The following is a 14,682-nucleotide window of genomic DNA, read 5'->3' on the forward strand; positions in this document are numbered from 1 at the left end:
GCATCCATTACTTTTAGTTCAGCCAAAGTCATTAGTAGTGATCTGCTCACATACTGTAACCGAGCAACGCACTGAAGCTGCTAATTAAAGGCTTAACAATCTTGTTTATATCTTCTGCTGTGAAATATATTCTGTTTGCATTTTATCAGTGGTTGACATCAGTTTGTCCTGCGAGCTGAAAACAAATCAAACAATTTAAATGTTGTTTACCACAGTTATTTGCATGTGGGTAAAAAGTGTCTCTGTTTCTAATTTCTGTTGTATGGAAACCTATGAGTCATAATTTATCACAAGAACCTCGGGTGGAGTATGGAGCAGCTTAGTGAGTTGCCTATGTCTGTTCCAATTACAAATGATGACAATGCAAAATTCAAATTGGAAAATGAAAAAATTACCATTTACTTTCGACAGCAGGATTCCCATGAATATGGAAATGTAGACGTGAGGAACTGGTATGATTATACACTTGCGGCAGATGATAATAAATTCAGACAGAGTTGTTTACAATCGAAGCCGAGGGATGTTTTGTCCCTGAGGACAAACTGAGCGGAAGCAGATCTCAAGGTGAGCTGAGCAGTAGATGGAGGAGCTCAGACCGTGAATCTTAACATCTGTAAACATTTTTGGCATTTATCTCATGTAACGCTCATCTAAATATTTTCAGCTAAGCTCTTAGCAAACATCAGCTATCTCATAGCCCAACAAATGCCACAGAAACATTTGGAGTGTGTGTGAGATCTTACTCCGTGCAGGCCGTTCCTCTTGAGTCATCTGTGTGTCTCTCAGGCCCGTTTGTCTGCACGACGAGAGCAAGGGTGAGGCAGGAGTCAGCCTGAAACAGAATAAGAGCTTTGCAGAGTGGCAGCAGATGACAGCCCGAGGGTAGTGGGAGGAGGGCAGCTGGCTTAGGGTCCACCCAGACCTCCTTTCTTTATAACATTACCAGACAATTGTGGAAGAAATGCTCACGAGGGCAGGTTGCTCTTACCACCAGTAGTCCATCATAAGAAAGCAGAGACCACACAGGGACACGTCAACTGGATCGCAGCTGGTGTATTCGATGATGGCGATGTTTATCTGAAAAAAAACAGCAACTCATCTTTACTGCAACTTCTCATCATTATTGTGTGCACAGGTGACGTGTAGTTGAAGAGAACATTTGCCCATGTTTAGTACAACGAGAGCTTTGATGTGAGAGACTAGAACGTCGACAACAGTGAACATTACCCCAGCAGGTCCTCAAACATTTATGAGTTCTTCAGCTCATGTTGCTCCACAGAGGCCTGTTAGATTTCATTGCATAATTCTGTGCTCTGTTCCAGACTCTATTGTGCCAATGAACCTCCATTTATTTGGCAGGATGTTTTTTATCACCGCTCCCTCAGCTCACAAGCCAGAATAACAATGACTTTTCATCATCGAAAGGACTGCTTGATACCATGTAGCAGATTGTTGCAAAACACTACTGCCTTAAGGAACTGTCTTCATAGTATATTGATGGTAATCCTGCTTTAAAAGCTACATTAAATTGTGTTCACAGGTTTTTTTTTAACTGCATACATACAGTATGTGTAATAGCTTTTATTCATCACTATGAAGTGCAGTTTGTTTGTGCAGTCTGAAAACTGCTGGATATGAACAACTGATTTTTGCCATTATTCATCTTCTCCCAGGAGCAACTTCAAAGATGTTGTGGTATATGCTGCTCAAAATGCATTTTCATGATGACAAGATAATAGCAGACACGCTAATTTAAAAACGTTCTGCTGTCAGGGCAGAGCTAAATCAAAGTATTAAGAACTGTCCATGGTATTATCCACCAATTTATTCTCCTGCCTCTATCTCTTCCCTCTCCTTTTCTATAACCTGCATCTATTTATCTGTCCGTCTGTCTTATCTTCTTTTCCTACAGTAAGCCTTTGCCTAGTCCTACGTAAACCTTGTCTGTTACCTTATCAGACAAGTCATTTCCAAGTTAACACAAAGGGTGAGAGGGCATAAAATTAGATTTTCAACAAGAGGAGTAATGAGAAGTGGCAGATCTGTAAAGGCTTGCATGAGGAAACATGAAGACCTGAAAGATTAGAAATGTCAAAAAGCTAAACTGCAATTTCCCATGTGCTGCAGCCTGCAGATGCATATCAACACTCAATGGACCTATTACTGCCCAATGTATCATGGAGCACAGCCTGGGAGATCAGATTTAACAGATTGTCTGTGGACTGTTAAGACCAGTACATGCACAATGTGGAGGGGAACTGTGATCCAATGGCACCCACTAGTGCTCGAAAGGTTTACCTGCACTTATTGGAAAAGATTTACACAGACTAATGGTCCAAAAACACTGCGGCAGTACCCTTCACAATTTCACTCACAGGATCAGACTGTTAATAGTGTTTGAAATAAAGAAAACGTCAATATAAAGACGAGAACGTTTACCCATTTTTGCTTGTTTACTGTTGACTCACAATAAGTATTATGTACATTGTCTCTTGTAAAGTCAAAAAAACCGACATGTGCAGAAATGTGTGAGCATGATTTGCTATTCCTAAAGAGGGGAGAAGATGAGGTGGGGAGAGAGAGAGACTGTCCCCGCAGGTGTGAGGCTGTTTCCTTCTCTCCTCGTTTCTGTATTGAGGGATGAGCATGGATGGTGCGATTTATTTTCTCCATCAGCTCTACTGAGTTGTATTGTACCACACCTCAATCGAACTGCCTGAAGCAGATGCATTGTAAGCAAATGCACACACTTCTAAGTACACACACACACACACACACACACACACACACACACACACACACACACACACACACACACACACACACACACACACACACACACACACACACACACACACACACACACACACACACACACACACACACACACACACACACACACACACACACACACACACACACACACACACACACACACACACACACACACACACACACACACACACACACACACACACACACACACACACACACGACATTAAATCAGATGAATTTTTTCTGGCAGGACAATCCATCTTACATAAAGATGCTCAAATTTCAATCCAAAATAAATCCTTCCTGAGCAACAAACATAGCAACTGAAGCTTGGCAGATGTATGGACACACATACATTCATACCCAATGCACACACATACACACTGGCAGGGGTGAGGACCTTGTTGTAGCCTCAGCTACTACAAGCTACATGTTCTGCACTGCGTTTGTCACCGACAACAGTTTTTATTTACTCACAGTAAAGGTCAGAGCAGTCATCTTTTACTGAAAGCTGGTGCAGGCAGGGCTCTGCCGCTCACAGACTGTCATGTATCCACGGCAGCTCTTCTCCCTACTCTCCATGAGACTTGTCTAGATGGGCTGTCTGGCAAACACTTTCACAAGTCATTAGTGTTGGCAAAACCTAAACAGTCATTATCATAAATTATTTTTTGCTAATGATACTACTTCTAGGTATTCCATTACTGGACCAATGATTGATTCATCCTTTTATCTGAACTGAGCATTCATTATTTGAGGGATTTGAGAATACAATTCTGAACCTGCCATGGAAAAGAAGGAGTGACAGCCCTCATCCAAGATTGTTGCACAATGCTGTTTGCCACGGGGATGTTTCCAGAGCTTACGGTTTTAGATGATTATGCAGAAAGGTAGTTGTTTAAAAGCTCAAATATTTTGCAGGGCACACATGACATCATCTTAATCCTTAGTTACTCCAGGGAGAATGTCCCTGTAATCGGTAATTGTAAGTCGCTTTGGATAAAAGCGTCAGCTAAATGAAACGTAAAAAATGTAAATAAAAACATCAAGTTTGTACAGAACAAATGCAGATTCCAATCATCCATGGACGGTTTGCTGAGTTTGATATTCCCCAGTATTAAAAAAAGTTTTGCCTCTTCATGTCTTTTATCTGAATTATCTTTCTCTCACTCCCACCACACATATAGCTGTATGAATGTAGGTCAGCCCTGTAGAGAGATGTGAAAGAAAAAAGTAAATCAAAACTATCTATCATCTGACGCCAAATGAATGATACCCTAAAGCTGAACAGGGATGTTGGACAGCAGCACACAAGCTAACTGATTTCTGTACATGAATGGGCACACGCACTCACACACATAGGCGCACACTCACACACTAGTGAAAGGTACAGTGTGTGTGTTGCATAATTCATCAGGACCAAAGAAAAAAGCCATTATCGGACGAGCTGGAAATGCAACAGCAGGCCACTTCTCAGTGATTCTGTTTCATATATCAGCATTACTTTACATAAATCCCCTGTAAATCGAAGTAACAGGTGATTCAAATGACACATGTGTGGGGCTATCTTTGGATTCTCACGCATTCTCTCTCTCATGCAAACACACGTCAGAATATTACATGCAAGTGGCAGCCTGAGTCAGTTTCTTCTCCTGGCCACCTCACTGACGCATTACTCAGACAATAAATTAATTAATAAGCCCCCACACACATCTCCTCGACTGGTGGGTCCTGCAGCACTGAACCAGCTGTATTCCTCCCCAGTTGACCATGTGTCAGGTCGAATCAGTAGGAGAAACTAAGGTTGCCAGAGAGGACTGAAACTCAGCAGCAGGCCATTAGACTAACAACTTCAGAGGTAAACAAAACATTCAACACACAAGAGGCAAAAACACTGTGTCTGTATCCTGCTACAGTATCAAAGTCACAGTAGCACAGTCACAGGACAAAAGTCTTCAAAAGCATTTCATATTAATACAAACAATTGGTGAGGGGCCTTTGCTAACAAAACACAGCTGAGCAGTCTTTAACCAGAATCATGTTTAACATTGTAAACACCTACCTTTCTTATGGAGAAGGGGAGCTTGAGTCCACATTGTTCTTCATAAACAGGCAACAGCTATATTTTCCTCACTTAAAAAAAACAATGCATTAGGCTGCTGCAAAATAGGACTACATTTCCTAGCCCCGCGTGACGTCAACGCGACAGTTTCCGAGAGTGAACACGTGACGTTTTGTTTTGGTCAGATAGGGGTTATGGCTAGAAAGGATCCGTCTTGTGTAAATATGACGTCACGTTCTCATTGTAACTCTCGTTGGAGCGGCTCGGAAACACACCTACAGCAGTAACATGCAACATACACATTAATGCAGCAGTAATATTAATAGAGAAACATCAGACATAATAGTAAAACACTGAAAGGGAACATTGTATTGCACCAGCTATCTTGGGACTTTTACTGCGACAACGTTGACTTGCCTGTGAATAAAAAATAAACCATAGGGTTGGTGATCTACAGTGTTGTCATTCTTCTTTGAACAGCAAGACCGCTAACACCCTATTTCAACAATCACACTCCCTGTCATTGACATAATTAATAGATGGTTTAACTTCTCACCATCATTTGCTGTGGCCCACTGATGTTAACGATCGTAACTGAAAGGCTGCCTGCCAAACGTAAACATTCAGCCACGTGACTTGCAAACTATCGCGAGAGTTTTACACTAGACGGGTCCTTTCTAGCCATAACCTCAGATAGGGGACCTAACGCGGAAGTTCTGCAAGTCTTCAGATGCAGGAGGACTCAGTATGGATAGGATCGGCTTCTTCTTCTTCTTCTTCTTAAGTCCTTTTCTTTTTTGCACATCTTCGGCTTCACCGCCGAATTTCGTCCTCCTTTTTGCAGATGATTTAGGTTTCGGGGACTTGGGTTGTTATGGACATCCCAGTTCTCTCACTCCAAACCTGGACCGGATGGCAGCTGGAGGGCTCCGGTTCACTGACTTCTATTGCACCAGCCCCGTGTGCACCCCGTCCAGGTGTCTACCTTTAAATATACAGTCTCTGATTTAATGTTCTTGTCTGTAAGCGGGAGAGAATGTCCCATATAAACAAATACGTTTTAATGTATGTGCAGTGCACTCGTTTTAATATTATTGTTAAGTCCCTTAATTGTATGTCATAAACCACCGCGGTAGGTTTGATTTCCAACATTCAATCCGGAGTGGCGTATTGTTCCTCATTTTCACAGACAGAGGACAGATGGCTCTTATCCAAGCCTTGCTCTAAACCACAGGGTTTCACTTAGGGACCGTCAACAAATTACCGTTTAGGCTATTCGTGCACATTCTGATAATAATGATGTCACATTTGTTTTGATAACATCTGTATAATGATAAGATTTTGTGTGTGTGTGTGTGAGAGAGATGTGATTCACATGGGTGGGGGGGAACACATCTAGAGTCTGTGGCCCTTTCTCATTTCATCAAATCCCCCCTCCTCGACTCCTCGGTCCTCCGGTAGTGACCCGGAAATGAATTTCAGCGCGCCATTTTGAAGGACATCTCATTTCTCTAAATGCACTTCGAGGACCGAGGATCGAGCGTCGAGGAGGCTCTCTGGAGGAGCTATAACCGAGGATACACTGGTGGATCCTCCACGGCTTCTTCGTGGATGCATTTCCGGGAACAGAGATGTTTCAAAGAGACGTGACGCACGGCCGGAATTATCTCAGCCAATGACAGCTTTGCATGCATCCCCTGGATATTATTTTATTAACTGCTTTCATCGCGACGCGATGTTTACAGTGAGAACAGCTGTGAGGTCCGTGCAGAAAGCAGAGCAGTGTGTATAATATATATCACTCCGTATAACAGGCCTACTCTTTATTTGCTTTAGTTTAGTAGATATCTACAAACAAAGAGTCAATATTTTTCTAAGACCATTTAGTGCTTCACATAATAAAATACACAACGGCTGTAGCCTGATTATATGCTTTAGGAGCTGTAGGTGCGTGTGGTACAGTGTGTAGGTGTGTGCGTGGTACAGTGTGTAGGTGTGTGTGTGGTACAGTGTGTAGGTGTGTGTGTTGTACAGTGCGTAGATGCAGCGGACAGACGGGTCTCAGTTGGTTTGGTGTCCTATGATTACTTTTAATACTTGTAAATAAAACTTTTGGCCCGTAATTTATTTTCCTCATTGTAGCAACCAGAGAGGGGGGGGGGATATATCCAGTCTCTGATAGTGTTACGTTATTATGAGAGTGCTCTGCTTGATTCTGAAATTGTATATATTTATATAAAATATATACATATATATTTGTGTGTGTAAGTGTCCGCATCTTGTTATTGTCTCATTATACCGCACTGTGAATTAATTAAAAGTAAATATATAAGTGGTCATGAACACATCTGTCCATCAGACAGAGGGCTGCTGTGCCTCCTGTCATCATTAATGGACGTCTCATTAAAATGACCGCTCAGAGGAGAGGAGTTCTCATTTCTCTAACCGCCTGCTGCTTCCTCTCCTCGGCTCCCCTCCTCGGCTCCTCCGTTCGCATCTCCTGTGGGCGGGACTAAGTCTTGAGGATAGGAGTCGAGGAGGGGAGTTAGAGAAATGAGAAAGGGCCTGTGTGTGTGTGGGTGGGTGTTTGTGTGTGTGTTTTATTTGATCCGGGTGGTTACTAATTCCTTTTATTTATGGCGGTCATTTTTGACCGGGAACACCATGGGTGTTACAAAGTTGACTAAATCATCCAAAATTGAATGAAAGCGGCGATCAGCAATTTGATATGTTCAAATGTCTACTGTGAAGGATATCATAAAGCCTTAATGCAATTGAACCTAAAACAAAAAATGTAGTAAATCGGTCAGATTTGACCCGAAGACAACAGGAGGGTTAAGGTGTTTTTTTATATAGCTTTCTTGTTATGTTACCCATCAATCTTCTCCCGCTTATCCGTGGTTGGGTCGCGGAGGTAGCAGTTCCAGCAGAGAGCCCCAAACGCTCCTTTCCCTGGCCACATCAACCAGCTCTGACTGGGGGATCCCAAGGCGCTCCCAGGCCAGCGAAGAGATATAATCCCTCCACCTGGTCCTAGGTCTACCCCTTGGTCTCTTCCCAGCTGGAGGCGCCCAGGTGGCATCCTTATTAGGTGCCCGAACCACCTCAACTGGCTCCTTTCGGCGCGAAGGAGGAGCGGTTCAACTCCGAGTCCTTCCCGGATGACTAAACTTCTCACCTTATCCCTAAGGGAGAAGCCAGCCACCCTGCGGAGAAAACCCATCTCGGCCGCTTGTATCCGGGTTATGTTACCTAGTTAAATACACGGATATTATTACTACACAGGAGAAATAAGACACACCTATTTTATTTTACCTTCTATCATAGTCTTTAATTAAGATCCATCATTATTTTGTTAAGACACGTTATTTTTAAGAACTGTTTCAATTAAAAATAAAGTCAAAATACAAGTATGAATTTGACAATGAGCATATACATGTCGTCTTTAAATAATAGTCCCTATCTGTTTTGATGTCTTTTCAGGGCATCGTTGTTGACAGGGCGTTATCAGACCCGCTCAGGTGTCTACCCAGGAGTGTTGTACCCAGGTTCTAGAGGGGGTCTTCCTCTGAATGAGACCACCATTGCTGAAGTGCTGAAACCTGTGGGCTATGCTACTGCAGCAATAGGGAAGTGGCACTTAGGAGTTGGTGCCAATGGGATGTTTCTTCCAACCAGGCAGGGGTTTGACCACTACCTGGGGATCCCCTACTCCCACGACATGGTCAGTGTGAATACATTTAGCTCCAAACTAAAATGACTGAGGTAATATGTGATAGTATTATTAAATGGGGAGATTTTGTCTAGAATATTTGTTGTCTCCCTGTTTTTCCCAGGGTCCCTGTAGGAACCTGACTTGTTTCCCTCCAGATATTAAGTGTTTTGGATTCTGTGATGTGGGTACTGTCACCGTCCCACTAATGCAAAATGAGGTCATCAAGCAGCAACCAGTCAACTTCCTGGAACTGGAAAGGGCTTACAGTGATTTTGCAACCGATTTCATTGCCACATCAGCAAAGAATAAACAACCTTTCTTCCTCTACTACCCGTCCCATGTAAGCATCAACAATTTTAATATGTAGAACATGTCCATGTCCATTTGAGTTTTCAAAACAAAACCATTTTTTGTAACCCCATGTAGATGGATAAGAACAATTCAGATAGTGAGCACTTTCTTCTAATTCCTCCCACAGCACACCCACTACCCCCAGTATGCAGGAGTGGATGCCGCCGGGCATACTTTAAGGGGCAAATTTGGAGATTCTCTTTTTGAGTTTGACAACACGATAGGAAACCTACTGACAACTCTGGAGAAAACAGGAGTGATAAACAACACCCTCGTATTCTTCACTTCAGACAATGGGTTGGTTTTTGACGCCTGCTTTTATAGTTTCTTATGCAGACATGTTTATCTCCCACTCTGATAGCATTGGTACAGCTGTTAATTTTTCCTCTGTTCAAAGGTGAAGTTGCATTTTATCTTGCCCTTTTTTATCTTTGATGTATTGCCTTGAGAAAATGTACCCTTTATCAAATGGTGTGTTATTCATTTCTGTTCTTTAGGCCTGAACTGATGCGCATGTCCAGTGGAGGATGCTCTGGCCCTCTGAAGTGTGGAAAAGGCACAACTTATGAAGGGGGGATGAGGGAGCCGGCCATCGCCTTCTGGCCTGGCACCATCAGGCCAGGTCTGGATTTCTTAGACATCAAGAGCTAAAACCACTTGGTGTATATTCCGTTGTCCCCATTTGCTTATTTCAGTCACATTTACTAAGCTACTGTATTTAAAAGCATACCACTTTACACTGAATTCATTAAAGAATCAACTGGTCTATGGCCAATTGTTGCCAATTTAACAGGCTGAATCGCTCTGATAGCCACAACATACTGCAAAAACAGGGCAACAAACGCTTCCTGAAGGCCAGAAGTGTATGCCTTGTGTCAGGGTATTTAGTGAATACTGCCTTTCCCCCCTGTATGCCTCTCTTTAGGTGTGACTCATGAGATGGCCAGCACTCTAGATATCCTCCCCACTATCGCAGGTCTGGCAGGGGCCAAGCTACCGCAGGTGATGCTGGACGGGGTTGATATGACAGACATCCTTATCAACCAAGGAAAGGTAGTGGCTCACAGTCTATAGATTAAAATAATGTGTAAACACAGACAATGTTTTTAATTTTATATCTTCTCATCTTTTGCAGGGTAAAAGGGAAACCATGATGTTCTACCCCACAGATCCCAGTGAGATGTATGGCCTGTTTGCACTCAGACTAGGGAAGTACAAGGCCCACTTCTATACACGAGGTACAGCAGGCCTTTTAAAACAAGTAGAATTGTCCAGAGGCATAGTCACAGTCAGAACTGAATTATTTATAAATTATGAGTCATATTTGTCCATGTTTGTTCTCAGGTGCTACACACAGTGGGACTACTCCAGATCAAGACTGCCCAGTATTTGCTGTCCTCAAGGCCCACGATCCCCCTCTCCTTTTCGACCTGGAGGCCGATCCCTCAGAGCACTACCCTCTCCAGCTTTTTGGAAAACCTGACCTCCAAGCCGTGCTGCAGCAGATCATACAAGTCAAGAAAGAGTTTGAGGCATCAATGGTGTTCGGAGAGAGCCAGATGTCAAAAGGAGTCGACACTGACCTGGAGCCTTGCTGCAATCCTCAGTGTAGCCCCAAGCCGGGTTGCTGCAGGTGTTGATGGGACAAATCCTGCTAATAATGGCAATTTGGGAGAAAATTGAAGTACACACTGATTTTGACCTCAAGAGGTCTTTGTGAAGCACCAGATGTGATGCTGATTTTGTAATCATTTGATGATGCATTGCTACATGCTTGTCGACAGATACAGTTGCAAGAAAAAGTATGTGAACCCTTTGGAACTACCTGGATTTCTGCATACATTGGTCATAAAATGTGTTCTGATCTTCATCTAAGTCACAACAATAGACAAACCCAGTCTGCTTAAGCTAAAACCACACAAAGAATTATATGTTTTTATTGAACACACCATGTAAACATTCACAGTGCAGGGTGTAAAAAGTATGTGAACCCTTGGATTTAATAACTGGTTGACCCTCCTTTGGCAGCAATAACCTCAACCAAACGTTTCCTATAGTTGCATATCAGACCTGCACAACGGTCAGGAGGAATTTTGGACCATTCCTCTTTACAAAACTGTTTCAGTTCAGCAATATTCTTGGGATGTCTGGTGTGAATCGCTCTCTTGAGGTCATGCCACAGCATCTCAATTGGGTTGAGGTCAGGACTCTGACTGGGCCACTCCAGAAGGCCTATTTTCTTCTGTTGAAGCCATTCTGTTGTTGATTTACTTCTGTGCTTTGGGTCGTTGTCCTGTTGCATCACCCATCTTCTGTTGAGCTTCAATTGGTGGACAGATGGCCTTAAGTTCTCCAGCAAGATTTCTTGATAAACTTGAGAATTCATTTTTCCGTCGATGATGGCAATCTGTCCAGGCCCTGAGGCAGCAAAGCAGCCCCAAACCATGATGCTCCCTCCACCATACTTCACAGTTGGGATGAGGTTTTGATGTTGGTGTGCTGTGCCTTTTTTTCTCCACACATAGCGTTGTGTGTTCCTTCCAAACGACTCAACTTTGGTTTCATCTGTCCACAGAATATGTTGCCAGTAGTGCTGTGGAACATCCAGGTGCTCTTTTGCAAACTTCAAACGTGCAGCAATGTTTTTTCTGAACAGCAGTGGCTTCCTCCATTTTATGACCAACTTATGCAGAAATCCAGGTAATTCCAAAGGGTTCACATACTTTTTCTTGCAACTGTATGATAAAATGACCATTTGTACTGAAAAATAACATTACACTAAGAATGTAGTGTATACCTGGATTTTTTTATTACATGTTTTAATCATTGATTTATTATTTAATTTTCACCTCAACATTCTTGATATTCATAGCATTTAGCATGGATTTTATGTGATTTAAAAAAAATGATTTGCAGTCTATTTCAAACACACAAGCAATCATGAGATCTGAACAATAAAGACAAGAATTAAGGTTTCAGACATCAAGCATATATTTTATTCATAACACCAAACCCATGACAAGGCAAAGTGATTTTTGTTGTAATTTTTTTGTTTGCTTTTTCCTGGAATTCTGATTAACTCTACAAGTCTTTGTTTTTAAAGATACAAGATAGGATATGTTTGTTCTGTCACATACTGTTTTGCTCTAGGTATACAGTAAAGCATCTTGCTAATTGTAATAAAGTCAAAAGTTTTGTTTAACTGTTAGTGTATGTCTCAGCGGCTATATGGGACGAGATCATCCTCAGAGGTTGTTATTGTGTAGCTGTGTGGAAAGAAGGGGTCTTAACTAGGCTGTAACGAGATAGAGATACAGAAACAGAAGCAAATAGATACAGATCAGAGATGGGTCACATTGTTGGTGATAATCGGCAAGATGCAATAATAGCTGTTTCAATGGCATCTGAATGACTAACTTTTCAGCTCTAACAGCAGATTGGTCAGTAGTCTGTTAGTGTCACACAATAATGATGTAGCATCTCACACAGGTGCCCTAAATGTGCTGCTAGAGCCTGTCTTCAGGGACTTAAGGAGGTTTCTGGAACCGTAATTCCATCTAAGTGACAGATACCGAGTGAAAAAACAGGAAAAAAAATTATTGCAGATCACAGATGTGTTTTTCTTTTATTTCAGGGGTTTCTGTCTGCTTGTGATCTTTCCTTGAATTTCTTTTGAATAATGAACATAATAATTTCATAACATACTCAACATAAAGGACACAGCACTATCTTAGATTCACTATTGTATATACATAGTCTACCTGACAGCAATACATATAACAACCCTAAATCCATCCTGTCATATCAACAGTGAACTGAGGTGTTTGTTCTGGTGGACCGTGACTTAAAGCAGCAGAACAAGTTGCTAAACAGTGTCTGAAAGAACAATGAGGATAGTCAGAAAATTAATGGTCAGAAGCCTGTAGTGAGTGCATTGTTTTTTCAAATATACCCCCTCCCCTATATAAGGTGCTAGACTGTAAGCTATGGTATGCTACAACAACCCCAGTGCAGGTTATTGTGTGATGTGTGAATGATCCTTTCAACCTTTGAACCAAACTTAGAGCATTAAATAATTGTGGCCATCTCTCTTACCAATCGTACTTGAAAAAACAAGATTGAAGTCTAACCATAACTATAAAACCTCCCTTTTAATGGATTATCAAAGGTTTGTTTACATTGTGACCCTCTCACTGTACAGTAAGCGCACTGCAGGACCTCATAACTAAACGTGGCTACCGCTTCAGTTTTCCCTTTCCCCTCATTGAAACTGACAAATTAAAATAAAACTGAGACTAGGGTGTCACACACAGTTAATCAGTCCGAGGTGCGAGAGTATGGCTTTTCAGAGGGTATTAGTTTTCTTTGAGCTGAAGGTCACACCAATCATAGCAAAGCATACAGTAATGTATGACTTTTAACAGTTTTAACAGTTGAATGATTATCTGTGAAAGCTTCCCAAGGTAAAGGTCAGCCAGTGCAGCTTTGAGGACAGGACAAAGGTAAAATGTCACCCTAAATGTGCTGAGAGTTACTGCACGTAATCCAAGCTGACTTAAATAACTGCAGGGCTAATGACATCCAAAGTATATTACAAGTCATTACTCTAAAATCTCTCCTGCAGTTACTCCTGTCAAAGTGAGTCCCGAATAACCATGACAAATCAAAATCCGCTCCATCAGTCTCAGCTGTGAGTGTTTGTGGATTAGTTAGTTAGACTGGATGAGACGTCTGTATTTCTACTTTCTATACATACGTATTTACAACACAAACTACGTCTTGAACGAGACACAGGGGTAAGCTTGGACCAAGGACGGTTCACTGTACTCTCTCTACTTTGCTCCAATGCCACTATCAGTAAAAATCAAATGAGCAGTTTGTCAATATTGAACAAATACATATTTACAGCTAATTAAACGCCAACTTCTTGATTCTACAACATTCCCGTACTGATTGTTGAGCTGCTTGCCATTCACTTGGATATGTGTATTTCTTGGTGTGTCTGTGTGCAGTAACCCTACTAGCCATGCATTGAAAGGTGAAACAGCAGTAGTAGGTATATTGTTTTCATTTCAAAAGAGGAACCTTAAAATAAACAAGTGCTCAGCGTTTTAGTTTTATATCATAGAAAAAGATAAAGAAACAGGCAATCATTCCATTGAGATAATGGAAATAAAGAGAGAGAGGGATGAAATCAGTCAAATGCCTAGCAGACTGTAGAAATGAAGATCCCAGTTTTAGAGGGACACAATGGAGAGAAGACCCCACTGACAGCGCCCTCTGGTGGCAAACTCGATAATCATACACAAGCTGCAGAGAGAGAAGGTAGTCGTCATGGCAATACTGCCTACTCCAGGTAGATGTCCTCGGTGGGGCAGGCGTACTCCAGATGTTCCTGGTAATACTCCTGGAAGGCCCGTCTGCGGATAAGGCAAGGCAAGGCAAGTTTATTTATATAGCACCTTTCAACACAAGGCAATTCAAAGTGCTTTACAAAAATGAAAGACATTAAGAGCATTATAAAATGATATCTAGAAACACTAATTTAAAAGGAATGAAAGCAAAGATAATAAAAGTTACAGTGCAGTTTAAGATATGAATATATCAATTAAAATCAGCGGCAAAAAGAAAAGTCTTCAGCCTGGATTTAAAAGTAGTAAGAGTTGCAGCGGACCTGCAGGTTTCTGGGAGTTTGTTCCAGATATTTGGAGCATAATAGCTCAACGATGCTTCTCCATGTTTAGTTCTGACTCTGGGGACAGAAAGCTGACCAGTCCCT

At 41.9% G+C, this 14,682-nt stretch overlaps 3 protein-coding genes across 4 annotated transcripts in view; 1 reads left to right on the top strand and 2 right to left on the bottom strand.

Moving 5' to 3' along the window:
- Positions 1-5,414, bottom strand: part of shank3a (SH3 and multiple ankyrin repeat domains 3a) — a 223,835-nt gene extending 218,421 nt beyond the window's left edge. Inside the window, 3 exon segments of the mRNA XM_079682360.1 lie at positions 744-832; positions 989-1,077; positions 5,394-5,414. Coding sequence (XP_079538486.1) covers positions 744-832; positions 989-1,077; positions 5,394-5,399 — 184 coding nt within the window. The 5' untranslated portion in view covers positions 5,400-5,414.
- Positions 5,415-5,505: 91 nt separating this feature from the next.
- On the top strand, positions 5,506-12,795 carry arsa (arylsulfatase A). The gene is made up of 8 exons (XM_079682364.1): positions 5,506-5,814; positions 8,321-8,561; positions 8,674-8,892; positions 9,031-9,200; positions 9,401-9,525; positions 9,829-9,956; positions 10,039-10,141; positions 10,248-12,795. Exons 1-8 carry the CDS (start codon positions 5,585-5,587, stop codon positions 10,541-10,543), a joined length of 1,512 nt encoding a protein of 503 aa, XP_079538490.1. The 5' UTR covers positions 5,506-5,584; the 3' UTR covers positions 10,544-12,795.
- Positions 11,877-14,682, bottom strand: part of mapk8ip2 (mitogen-activated protein kinase 8 interacting protein 2) — a 29,778-nt gene continuing 26,972 nt past the window's right edge. For both annotated transcript variants that reach the window (XM_079682362.1, XM_079682361.1), the window contains exon 14: positions 11,877-14,323. In XM_079682362.1, the coding sequence (XP_079538488.1) occupies positions 14,251-14,323 (73 nt within the window). In that variant the 3' untranslated portion in view covers positions 11,877-14,250. The remainder of the gene's footprint in view (positions 14,324-14,682) is intronic.

This window comes from Notothenia rossii (genome assembly GCF_949606895.1).
Source record: "Notothenia rossii genome assembly, chromosome: 5".
NCBI lineage: Eukaryota > Metazoa > Chordata > Actinopteri > Perciformes > Nototheniidae > Notothenia > Notothenia rossii.

Bases quoted from the DNA above. Each gene is read 5' to 3' on its own strand.
- arsa (XM_079682364.1), top strand. From the start codon at position 5,585: ATGGATAGGATCGGCTTCTTCTTCTTCTTCTTCTTAAGTCCTTTTCTT. The intron at 9,957-10,038 runs GTAGTGGCTCAC...CATCTTTTGCAG, and splicing joins TCCTTATCAACCAAGGAAAG to GGTAAAAGGGAAACCATGAT. The intron at 10,142-10,247 runs GTACAGCAGGCC...GTTTGTTCTCAG, and splicing joins GGCCCACTTCTATACACGAG to GTGCTACACACAGTGGGACT.